Consider the following 12,681-nt stretch of genomic DNA (forward strand, 5'->3'; position numbering starts at 1 on the left):
GCTTCAGAATTACAGGACATATGAAGGAGATTATGACACAAGAGGAGAACCAGGTAGGAAGGGGCCAGGTTATGAGAGGATATAAAAATAAAATACAGGATTTTATAATTGATCCTGGAGGTAACAGAGCCAGGAGAGTTGTTTCAATGCGGGAAAGAGGGTGTAGGTAGGTGGGTGAGTGATGTGGTCAGACCTCTGTTTTAGGAAGATTAATTTGACAATTGAGGGGAGAATGGCCTGGAGCAAACAGACTTGAGTCAAGGAGACTAACCAGCAGGTCACTGCAATAGTCCATGCTGGCAAACCATCTAAATTTACATATAAGGAAAGAGATTCATGATCTTTAGAGTCTATACTAATGGAGTAACCTTTTCTGATGAAGAAAGTTCATAAGAAAATTTTTTTTGTACATCCTCCTCAAAATGTGTATTTATTTTACTTATAAATTATATGTATGTATTATTGCACTAATAACTATATGTTACAAAAATAGCTTCAAGTCAACTGAGAGACAAGAGAGTTTAATTTAGTAGAGGGGTAATATAGTTTGACTTGTAAAATTTCAGGACAAGAAAACACTTTGAAAGTCTCTTGAAATGTTTTACAAGATTTAATCAGAATATCCTGTTTCTTCTTAGATTAAGTGAGGATAGTATATAATTTACTTCAAAGGAAGAAAAACTGAGGCTGTATGCTCCATACTTATGGAAGTATGGGACGTCCTTTATCCTTCTCCCTTATTAGGAATTTTTATTTTAATAAATGAGAAATGTTCTACATAGCCATTTTGGTATGGATGCCTAGGGGAGATGGGGTGAGGTGTGTGCAGAGAATAGTAACAACTAAAAATTAGAATAGAATATTCTCCATTTACTTTGGGGAAGAAATATTTTACTGCCATTATGATACTCAATATTTATATAAGGGAGCTAAATCTAGCCTTTCACTAAAAGAATTTCTATATTTCATTGGCTATCATGTTTCTTTTAACAAAAGCTGGAAAAGTAAAAAAATTAAAAAAAAAACCCAACTTGTTAACATAAAGATCCAATAAAAATTCACTGTATCTGTATCTAAGTCATTTAAAGAATGTTTTAAAAAATATCTCCAATACCAGAAAGCTCAGTTAAAAATCACAGAATTTTGGGGGGTGTTTTAAAAATGAAGGTGGAATTAATTACTAGTAATTTGAAGTTCTTATAAGAACTTAAAGATAAAGAGATTATTATAGTTAGTGTAGTGAGTTTCTACTAATGCACTCTGCCATCAGTGTAAGTTTTATTCTACATTGTAAAGAAGTTTAAGTCAAGAACTAATTTAAACATAAAAGTCATCAGGTACAAATGAATGTAGGTCTTCAGCATGATTACAGGTTTGAATACTGATTGTGTTTAATAATGGCAACAATAAGACAAAACACCATTAGGGATGTATCCAAAGCAATTCTTAGGTTAAAATTTCTATCTTCAAATATTTTCATCCAAAAAAAAATTTTAATCAAAAATAAATAAAAATAAAACTCAACATTCATTCTGTTGTGCATGACACTTCTTGACCTGTAGATCATATTGTTCATGGAGTTTTCTTGGCAAAGATACTGGAGTGGCCTGCCACTTTCTTTAGAGAATCACCTTTTTCTCATACCAGGGCAGAGACCAAGATTTAGGCAATTATCTGAAATTGGATTTAACTTCAGGTCTTCCTTTCTCTAGTCCCAGCACTCTATCTACTGAGCCATACTAGTTGAACCACAATACCACGTAGGTAATGTTGATGTGTAGTTTTCCAAGTCAAAAATCTGACCTGCCAGGATCTGTTTCTATTTGAGGTTGACAAAAATGCACTAAATTTTCAATAGGAAAAGTATTATCTTAATATTAATGACAAGAAGAATGTAGCAAAAGATGCATTTTTACATGTCTCTTTGTGTGTGTATGTTTGTACACATAGTAGATAACATGAGAATAAATGGATCTTTCATCAGAGTAAGTAGCACCTATCTATAATTAGGAACTGCATTATATGTACTGGAGAAAAATTAGAGGCCTTTCTATTAAAAATAGAGTAAAGACAGAATGTCTGTTAATATACATTTACTTAATATATCAGCAATGCTACCATGACAATAAGAGTATGAAAAGAAATCAAATGAACAAGGATAGACAAAGAGAAATTAAATTGAGTTTTTTTTTTTTAGGTTTCTTGCAAGGCAAATGGGGTTAAAGTAGCTTGCCCAAGGCCACACAGCTAGGTAATTATTAAGTGCCTGAGGCCACATTTGAACTCAGGCACTCCTGACTCCAGAGCTGGTGCTCTACCCACTGCGCCACCTAGCTGCCCCAATTAAATTGATTTTTGCAAGATAATTGAAATGATAACTTCAATAAGGTTGCAGAAAAAAAGGGAATTCAAATAAATCATCAGCATATTTGTTTAATAGCAACAAAATCCTTCAGGAAAAGGGGAAAAAATTTCATTTAAAATTACTACATCATCAAATTATAAAATAAACAAGAAGGAAATTAAGAAGGTAAATAGATTGTTAGAAAAACCTAGACATGATAGACCTATGGAGGAAACTGAATGGGGATAGAAAGGAATATACATTTTTCCCGGCAGTACAAGTCACTTACCCAAAAATTTACCACATACTAGGACATAAAAACTGCAGAAAGGCAGAAATAGTGAATATATCTTTCTCAGACATAATGCAAGAAAAATTATATGCAATACTGGGTCAGGGAGATACAGACCCAGAACTAATTGGAAACTAAATAACCTCATTTTAAAGAATGAGTGGATCAAGGAACAAATTACAGAAATAATTAACTATTTCATCCTACATAATGACAATAATGATACAACATACCAAAACCTATGGGATACACTCAAGGAGACTGTCAGGGGCTATATTATATCTTTAAATGCTTGCATGAATAAATTAGAGAAAGACAAAAATCAATGAACTAATTATGCAACTAAAAAAAATAGAGAAAGAACAAATTAAGACTTATGGAAAAAGGTGCTGCCCATCTCCAGAAAAAGAACTGGTGGAGCCTGAATATAAATCAAAGATACTTTTTCTTTACTTTACTTTTCTTAACTTTTTTTGCATTGATTTCTTCTTTTTCTCAAGAATTTCCAGGGATTCAACTGGAAAAAGTGCAAAAGAAGGCAGCTTAGCCTTGCAGACCTAAAATTACATTATAAAGCATCAGTCATCAAAACTGTCTGTTACTGGCTAAGAAATAGAGTCGTGGGGGCAGCTAGGTGGCGTAGTGGATAAAGCACCAGCCTTGGAGTCAGAAGTACCTGGGTTCAAATCCGGTCTCAGAAACTTAATAATTACCTAGCTGTGTGGCCTTGGGCAAGCCACTTAACCCCATCTGCCTTGCAAAAACCTAAAAAAAAAAAAAAAAAAAATAGTCGTGGATCAGTGGAATAGACTATGTGCAATAGCAGGAAATGATTATATTTAATCTGCTGTTTGATAAACCTAAAGAGTCCAGCTATTGGGATAAAAACTCTCTCTTTGATAAAAACTGTTGGGAGAATTGGAAGTTAGCATGGAAGAAACTTAGATTAGACCAACACCTCACACCCTATACCAAGGTAAGATCAAAGTGGATACAAGATTTAGACATAAAAAAAAACCAATATTATAAGCAAACTAGAAGATCAAGGAGTAGTTTACCTGTCAGATCTATGGAAAGGGAAGCAGTTTATGACCAAGGAAGAGATGGAGAAAATCATTAAAAACAAAGTAGATATCTTTGATTACAGTAAATTAAAAAGCATTTGCACAGACAAAACCACTGTAACCAAGATCTAAAGAAATGTGCTAAATTGGGAAACAATTTTTGCAACTAGTATTTCTGACAAAGGACTAGTTGCAAAAAAGAACTGAGTCAAATTTTCAAAAAAAATCAAGCCATTCCCAAATTGACAAATGGTCAAAGGATATGTAAAGACAATTTACAGCTGAGGAAATCAAAGCAATCCATAGTCATATGAAAAAATTGCTCCAAATCATTGATTATTAGATGAATGCAAATTAAAGCATCTCTGAGATAACACCTCACACCCTTCAGACTGGCCAATATGACCAGAACGAACAATGATCAATGTTGAAAGGGATGTGGGAAATCTGGGACACTAATACATTGTTGGTGGAGCTGTGAACTCATCCAACCTTTTCTGGAGAGAAATTTGGAATTATGCCCAAAGGGGCAACAAAAACGTACCTACCCTTTGATCCAGACCCACTACTGGGCCTATAGCATGAAGAGATTATGAAAAAGGGTAAAAACATCACTAGTACAAAAATATTTATAGTAGCCCTTTTGTGGTGGCAAAAAATTGGAAATTAAGTCAATGTCCTTCAACTGGGGAATGGCTTAACAAACTGTGGTATATGTATGTCAGGGAACACTATTGGTCTATTAGAAACCAGGAGGGATGGGAAGCCTGGAAAGATTTGCATGAACTGATGCTGAGTGAGATGAGCAGAACTAGAAAAACACTGTACACTCTAACAGCAACATGGGGGTGTTGATCAACCTTGATGGACTTGCTCATCCCTTCAGTGCAACAACCGGGAACAATTTGGGGCTATCTGCAATGAAGAACACCATCTGTATCCAGAGAAAGAATTATGGACTTTGAACAAAGACTGTTACCATCAAATTAGGGGAAAAAAATGTTATATTATTTTGTAATTTTACTATCTCATACTTATTTTTCTTCCTAAAGGATATGATTTCTCGGTCATCACATTCAACTGAGATCAATGTATAACATGGAACCAATTTAAAGACTAACAGAATGCCTTCTGTGGGGGGTGGAGGAAGGGAAGCAATAGGGGAAAAATTATAAAACTCAAAATAAATAAAATCTTTCTTTAAGAAAGAAATTAATTTTGGATCGAGGTACAACATAGAAACAAAGTAAAGACTGACAGAGTGCTATCTGTGGGGGGGGGGGGTGGGGGAGGGACGCAAGATTGGGGAAAAACTGTCAAAAAAATAATATCTTTAATAAAAATTAAAATTATAAAAAAATAAATAAAAAATAAAAACAAATTAATAAAAATAAAATTATTATATCACATTGGCTAATATAACAAAAAAAGGAAAATGATAAATAGTAGAGGGGATTGTAAGAAAACTGGGCACTAGTGCAATACAGGTGGAGTTGTGAATGAAATCATTCTGAAGAGCTATTTGGAACTATGCCAAAAGGGCTAAAAAATTGTGTATACCCTTTGATCTAACAACTGCTAGAACTGTATCCCAAAGACTTTCTTTTTAAAAAGGGAAAAGAATTTATTTTTTACAAAAAAATTCATAGCAGTTTTTTTGTTGTGGCTAAGAATTGGAAATTGAGAGGATGCCGATTTATTGGGGAATGACTGAACAAGTTGTGATATATGACTGTCATGGAATATTAAAGGAAACAATAAGCAGGATGATTTTAAAAAAAAGCTGGAAAAACTTACATGAACTGATGCAAAGTGGAAAGAGAATGGTGTACAATACTATAATAATGGGGACAGCTAGGTTGCAGTGGATAGAGAACCAGCCCTGGAGGCAGTAGTACCTGAGTTCAAATTGGGCCTCGGGCACTTAATAATAATTACCTAGCTGTGTAGCCTTGGGCAAATCACTTAACCCCATTGCCTTGCAAAAAACCCTAAAAATAATAAAACTAAAAAATACTATACGATGAAGAACTGTGAATGACTTTGCTATACTCAGCAATACAATGATTCAAAACAATCCCAAAAGAACTAAGCATACATTTTGTCTCCAGAAAAAGAACTAATATTGTTTGAATACAAATTGAAGTCACTTATTACGACTCCTGTCACATCCTTTTATTTGAGCATTATTGTACAAAATGACTAATATGGAAATGTTTTATAGGACTGCATATCTATAACATTAAATAATTGCTTACTGTCTCATGGGAAGGTAAGGAAGGAGGGAGGGAGGAATAGAACTTGGAGGAATAGAACCTAGAAAAAAAGTTTTAACTGGGGGGGAAAATAAATTCTATTGAAACAAAAAAAAGATGGGAAATTTTTTTGGAGGGCTCAAAACCACATGAAGCCTGAAGTGTAGGGATCATTGGCTATGCCTATAGTCTTTTGCCTTTTGCTGAGGGCCCTACACAACCCTACCCAGTTGGGTAAATTTGCTTTATACAAATAAAGATTAATTCTGTGACTACAGTTAATACTGGAACCAAAAAATGAATTGCAGAGAATATATAAAGCATATCTTTTGATTAACTTCAGTAAATTGATCAAATTCATGCTCATTTGCTATTGGGCTACAAAGAAAACAAATCTTTCAAGAAATTCATGTTCCTGGGGGCGGCTAGGTGGCACAGTGGATAAAAGCAACAGCCCTGGAGTCAGGAGTACCTGGGTTCAAATCCGGTCTCAGACACTTAATAATTACCTAGCTGTGTGGGCCTTGGGCAAGCCACTTAACTTCGTTTGCCTAAAAAAAAAAAAAAAAAAAAAAAAAAAAAAAATCATGTTCCCGGGCTCATTAAAAAGGGTTATAGTAGCACATACCTTTTGATTTACTCTTTTCACAGTTTGGAGAAATAATAACACATTTTAGTTTCTTGAGTTTCAGATGTTTGAGCACTTCTCTGAGTCCCATGACAAGCCGACGTTTGGTCTTTGCCTTTACTGGATCTTTCTGATACATACGATCTTGAAAACGAACCAGTTCTTTTAGAAGATCCATCACACAATCATCAACTTCCTTACTAAGCATTTGACTGCAATAACTAGAAGAAATATCACATGATTTTTAAAGTATTTTGACTGAATTATATATATGCACTTGGCTGCTATATAATCCTTTCTAAAATATTATGTATATGAAATATATCTATACACACACACACACACACACAAAATTGTACTTCAAGAAATAATAATTAGAAATTTGGTATTCCTACTGATTAAGGATAGATCTCTCCTCCAACTGTAACTTCCTCTCTTTTATCATCACCTTCTCAAATAATTTCCTGGTTTAAATATTTAAATTTATTCCTGAGTCTTAGCCCAATTCTAGCCATTTCAGCTACTAAATTTGAAACCCTTGTATAACATTAACTGTTAGTTTGCTTCACAGGAAGTCAAATTTATAGGGAAGGAGAGAATGAGAAGGAAGAATGATACAACAGAGGCTTTTGCATCCACTCAGAAGTGTTAGAAAAGACTCAAAACCACTCTCATTAGGACCCATGCATCACCCTATATACCCCCCCCCCCCCGCATGGCTAAAGGATGTCTCTATTAAGCATATGCAGAGAGAAGGTCTCAAAGACGTAAGATAAGATCTGTGTTAAGGCCTGACTCTGAGACACATTGTGACCCTGAAGAAGTTATTACATCTCTCACTGCCCCAGCTGACTCTCTAAGTCTTTTTTTTTTAGGGTTTTTTTTTTTGCAAGGCAAATGGGGTTAAGTGGCTTGCCCAAGACCACACAGCTAGGTAATTATTAAGTGTCTGAGACCGGATTTGAACCCAGGTACTCCTGACTCCAGGGCCAGTGCTTTATCCACTGCGCCACCTAGCTGCCCCTCTCTAAGTCTTTAAGTTGCATAAAGGCGCTGGCCTGAAATGGTAAGGTTTTCACTAAAGAATCCCCAAACCGATGAAACTTCAGGTTTAATACTTTCCTATCCTCTTACAGGATTTAAGCTTTAATTGACATAAATGGAGACAAGATAGATAGACCTTTCCTCCAACACATAATGTTTGTCAATTTGGCAGAATTGCTAAATTCTTGTGCCAAAGATCTAACTGGTGAAGCAGGTGTTTATGATGTCAGAATATTATATGAAGGCAATCATTTACAATGGCAGATAGAACCTCAAAAACTATATTAGTTAGCTTCATTACCATATGGACTTACTACTATGTTAAAGTATCATATGGAGAACTCAAAATAAATCGACAATGCACAGGCTTCCACATACTCACTCTCTAAATCTCCTACTGTGGATCTTTGGAAGAGGAGAAACTGATTGTGTAACAATAGGGCAAACTCCCACATCCTGTTGAAGTTCATGGCTTTCTAGGGGTTCTGCTGATGTGTTTTCCACTTCACCAGTAGAAGAATCAGGGACTGAGTCTTCTGTTCCTTCTATTTGTTCAAAATCTGAAACAAAAAAGTTCTGTACAACTTAATACAAACAAACAGGAAGGCTACCCCCTCTTCAAAGTCCAGCTTCCTTAAATGTAAGAAATATTCTAAGCTTGAACTCTTTGAACTTCTGTTTACTCTCTTCTGTAAAATGGGGATAACAAAGTACAACCTACTTTAAAGGGTTGATGTGCTGCTTTGTAAATCATAAAACCCTAAGCAATTTCAAAATCACCTACCCAGTGATCCCTCCAGTTACAGAATTACAGTTGGTTTACTCTTGTTATCTTATATAGCATACACTTCTACAATATAAACATAATATAATTCAAACAGCTGAACAATTATTCAGGAGAACATTGTTCTGGAAAAAGTGGAAACAATAATTATTTAGTGATAAGACTGAAAACTGGATTGTTTTCTACACATTAGCTTTCACTTGAAACAAATCACAACCTTTCTGAGTTTCAGTTTCTCATTTGTGAAATGAGAATTATAAAAGTGGCAATATGAGTTTCTCATAGATTTCTTAAGGATCAAATGAAATGATATATATCATGCTTTATAATCCTTACAAGTGTCACTGAGTCAATGGGAAAGAGAAATAAGCTTAAATCAGAAAGTTCTAGATTCAAGTCTTGGCTGTGATAAGACTAGCCAGTGTGATTATGGGCAGATTACATAACCTCTCAGCACCCCTAGGTACCTCTTTTAAGATTCTAAATTACAGACAAGGTGACAATCTAGATCAGTATCCATTTCAATGAGATCACAGAACTGGACTCTTCTCCCTTCCCCTGAAACCCCTCCCCTCTCCAAAAGATCATTGCTATTAATGGCAACAACAAAAATAGTAACATGACTGGGAAGCAACACATATCCCTCAAAAGGGAGAATATTTTGGTTTTAGATTTAACTTACAATGTCTTATTTTTTGAATTTCAAACTGATTTTAAAGTCAAAATTCACCCTAAATTTTGTCTTCCTCACATCCTAAGCAGCTTCACGACTTAATGGATAGAGAACGGATGTCAGAGCTGTGAAATGTGGGTTCAGGTCTCACCTCTGACATATACTGCCTGTGACCCTGGTCAAGTCACTATGTATAAATTGCCTGAGCAGCAGCTCTGTAAAGCTGTACAGTATAGAAAACATGATAATCTGAACTGGCAGAGAGAATTTCTTATCTAAAAATCAATAAGATGAATTTGAATCATGTTCTAGGTACATATGTGCTGTGTGACACTTAAAGAGTCATTCCCCAACTGTAAAACAGGGCTGTTGTAAAGAACACTTAAAATGATATATGTCATCTATTATCATCATCACCATCAAATTTATAACATTCAAATTATAATTTGTCCTAAAATAATAACACCAATGAAAAAACAAATCTATCCTCTCTAACTATACAAGATGCTTAAGAGACAGGAAAAAACTGTATATATCAATTATATTTAATGGTCTCAAGCAATCCACAAATAGTTATTAAATTACAACAATATGGCAGATACTAAGATAGACTCTAGGGTTTGGATATAAAAACCAAAACTGAACATTCAATTGTGTGTGTGTGTGTGTGTGTACACATAAATATACATATGCATGTAAAATAAATATAAAATAAATACAAGTTATTTAGGCAGAAAGGACACCTGGTTTTAGCACAGTGCAGTATTATAGCAAATTCTTAATAAATGCTTGACATGACTCATTTAGCAGTTAGAGTATCAGAAAAGGCTTCAAAGAGAAGGTGAACTAGGATCAATAACTTAAAAGAAGAGAGGAGTTATATGAAGTGCAATCAAGGTGTGGAGAAGTCAGTACAAAGACAGGAGGTGAAGTGTCACATGAAAAGAATGGAGAGAAGATCAGTAGTATGGACAATAGAGTATGGGAGAAGTAGAGTAAATATTAAGTTGTCAGGAACTTTAAAAGTCAAATTGGGTTTCTATTTGATCTGAGAGGCAACAGAGAACCACTGGAATTTACTAAAGTAGAGGAAAGTGACAACTAAACTTATGCATAAGGAAGTTCACTTTGGTAGCCATGAAAAAGATGAACCAGAATAGGGAGATTTAATATTGAGAGCTCAATCGTCCAGGTGAGAAGTGATAAGGACTTAAATTAAGGTAGTAACTTTCTAAATAGAGAGAAATCCTAAGTCAAGCATGAATACAGCCTTCTCATGGGATAATCAAAGATATACAAGAACAGAAACATTCACATTTGAAAATTATCAACTGCTAAGCCAAATGCACTAAAAAATTACACTAATAAAATTTTCTTTAGTAATACAGGAATCAAGAATGTTTGGGTTTAAAAAATATATACTAACTTGAATTTGAAGGAATTCCAAATTAAAATTATAAATCTTTTTTGTGGTACATATTTTGGAATGATGGATAAATTTTAACCATTTTCCAGGTTTGTTGTGAAGATAAATGAATAAAGCACTTAAGAGTGTCTGGTACATAAGGAAGAGTTACATAAATATTTATTGTTGTTGTTGTTATTATTATTATTATTATTGTTGTTGTTATTCCATAAAAATACCAAGCACAGGTCACAACCCATCTATCATTACTGTTACTGCTATTTATTTTCAAGATTTAAGAAGTTAACACAACAAAAGAGACATCAGTACCTGACTGGCCAACCTGGTCTGGTGATCGATTATTAACATTATTTGCCGAATCTTGCTCAACATTCTGAGCTAATGCTGGAACTGAAAGTTGTTCTAAGAGATGTTTCTGTTTTCTTTCTTCTCGCTCTTTCAAAATAATCTTTAAAATAAAATTCAACAATAGTTGGTGACGTAAATAAAATGGAATAATCCAAGACTAGCTCCCATGGGGGGGAAAAAAAGCTGTCGTAAGTAACAATGCTACAAATATACAAAAAATCCCCAAACTAATTAATGTTCTTTAGCTAGTCAATTACACAATTCACTATGTATTTCATACTGCACTCAACAGATGTGACATGTGTGTCCTCTGTTCATGCCTACTGATGCTTTTTTGTAGTTCTTCAGGTTCACATTCTTCTTAAGCAGCTAGATAGTGAAATATGGATAAAGAGCTGGTCCTAAGGTCTGAAAGACTTGAGTTCAAATTTTGTCTCAGAGACTTTGTAGCTATGGTCTGACACCTGACAAACCACAGTATTCTCATTTGTAAAATGGGAATAATAACAACTTCCCTTGGTAGTTGTTAAGGACAGGGTAAAATAGTACTCTAAAGCATTTCATAAACCATAAAGATTTATATAACTAATAGTTACTATTATCAGAATAGTTGAGTATGAGCCAACTCTCAATTAAAGAACATTAGAGAATATCAAAAATAGGGTAAAAAAAAACAATAAATGGTATCTCATAAACCTACAAATTAGACTAAATGCTGCTATTGTTTTCTTCTATTTTCTATGTCACCTTCAAAGAAAAATATATATAAAGTACAAATCACTAGCATATACATTACAGTTCTAAATAAACCTAATAATTTTCCCTTTAAGTGAAATAAATAATTATTCCTAAGCATATAAACTATATATTAGAGAAGAATTTTGAACTCACATGATATAATCTTTTGGATTGCTAATTAATAGATTTGAGTTATTAAGAACTAATGTTTTGAAACTGAATTCCTACCAAATAAGAATAGTCAACAAAAATTAAATAATAAAAACATATATAGATTAGTTGGAAGACCTTTCACCAATTTTTAATGTTTTGCATAAAGTAAAATTCAAAATATACCTTCTTCAGGGATGTTGGCTTTTTGGCCTTTGGAACTTCCCTTTGCTTGCCTTTCTTTATTAATGGAGAACTGGAATCCAATGGATTATGAGGAGACATCACTTGATTTAATCGGTGATTTTTCACCGATGTTGCTAATTCTTTGGAAAGTACTGGTACCGCACCAACTGAAAAGAAATTTACATGACAGAATAGTACACATTATTTTAACAAGTAATTGCCAGAGACCATAAGACTTTTTTTTTTTTTTTAGGTTTTTGCTAGTCAATGGTGTTAAGTGGCTTGCCCAAAGCCACACAGCTAGGTAATTATTAAGTGTCTGAGACCAGATTTGAACCCAGGTACTCCTGACTCCAGGGCCGGTGCTTTATCCACTGCACCACCTAGCTGCCCTGACCACAAGACTTTTAAAAAGTTCTAATATTCATTCAAACAGTTCAAAACTGGTTGGTTTTGTTAAATATTTTTTCTTTATTATGAAATCACACTTGTGACATTAGAGTGCAAGTGACATTAGAGTATACTTTGTGACATTAGAGTGACTTAGACAATTTAATGTTTTTCCAATTGTAAACTGTAAGAGTACACAAAATTTCTTTAAAGTAATTTTAAAATTACTTCAATCTTTCCTATTACCCAACTTCAGTGAGAAAATTTAAAACAAAAATCAAAAAATCAAAAACTTGAAAAATAAAACCCTCAATATATACTATTATCACCCAGGAAGGAAAAAAAAAGTCCTTATCTGC

General features: G+C 34.0%; 1 protein-coding gene across 3 annotated transcripts in view; it reads right to left on the minus strand.

The window, feature by feature from the left end:
- LOC141501314 (selenocysteine insertion sequence-binding protein 2-like) overlaps positions 1-12,681 on the minus strand; it is a 77,277-nt gene that overhangs the window by 25,042 nt on the left and 39,554 nt on the right. For all 3 annotated transcript variants that reach the window (XM_074205198.1, XM_074205199.1, XM_074205200.1), the window contains exons 12-15: positions 11,933-12,099; positions 10,820-10,958; positions 8,010-8,187; positions 6,584-6,804 (exon numbers count right to left, since the gene is read on the minus strand). In XM_074205198.1, the coding sequence (XP_074061299.1) occupies positions 6,584-6,804; positions 8,010-8,187; positions 10,820-10,958; positions 11,933-12,099 (705 nt within the window). The remainder of the gene's footprint in view (positions 1-6,583; positions 6,805-8,009; positions 8,188-10,819; positions 10,959-11,932; positions 12,100-12,681) is intronic.

The sequence above is a fragment of the Macrotis lagotis genome, chromosome X, assembly GCF_037893015.1.
Source record: "Macrotis lagotis isolate mMagLag1 chromosome X, bilby.v1.9.chrom.fasta, whole genome shotgun sequence".
NCBI classification, from domain to species: Eukaryota; Metazoa; Chordata; class Mammalia; order Peramelemorphia; family Peramelidae; genus Macrotis; species Macrotis lagotis.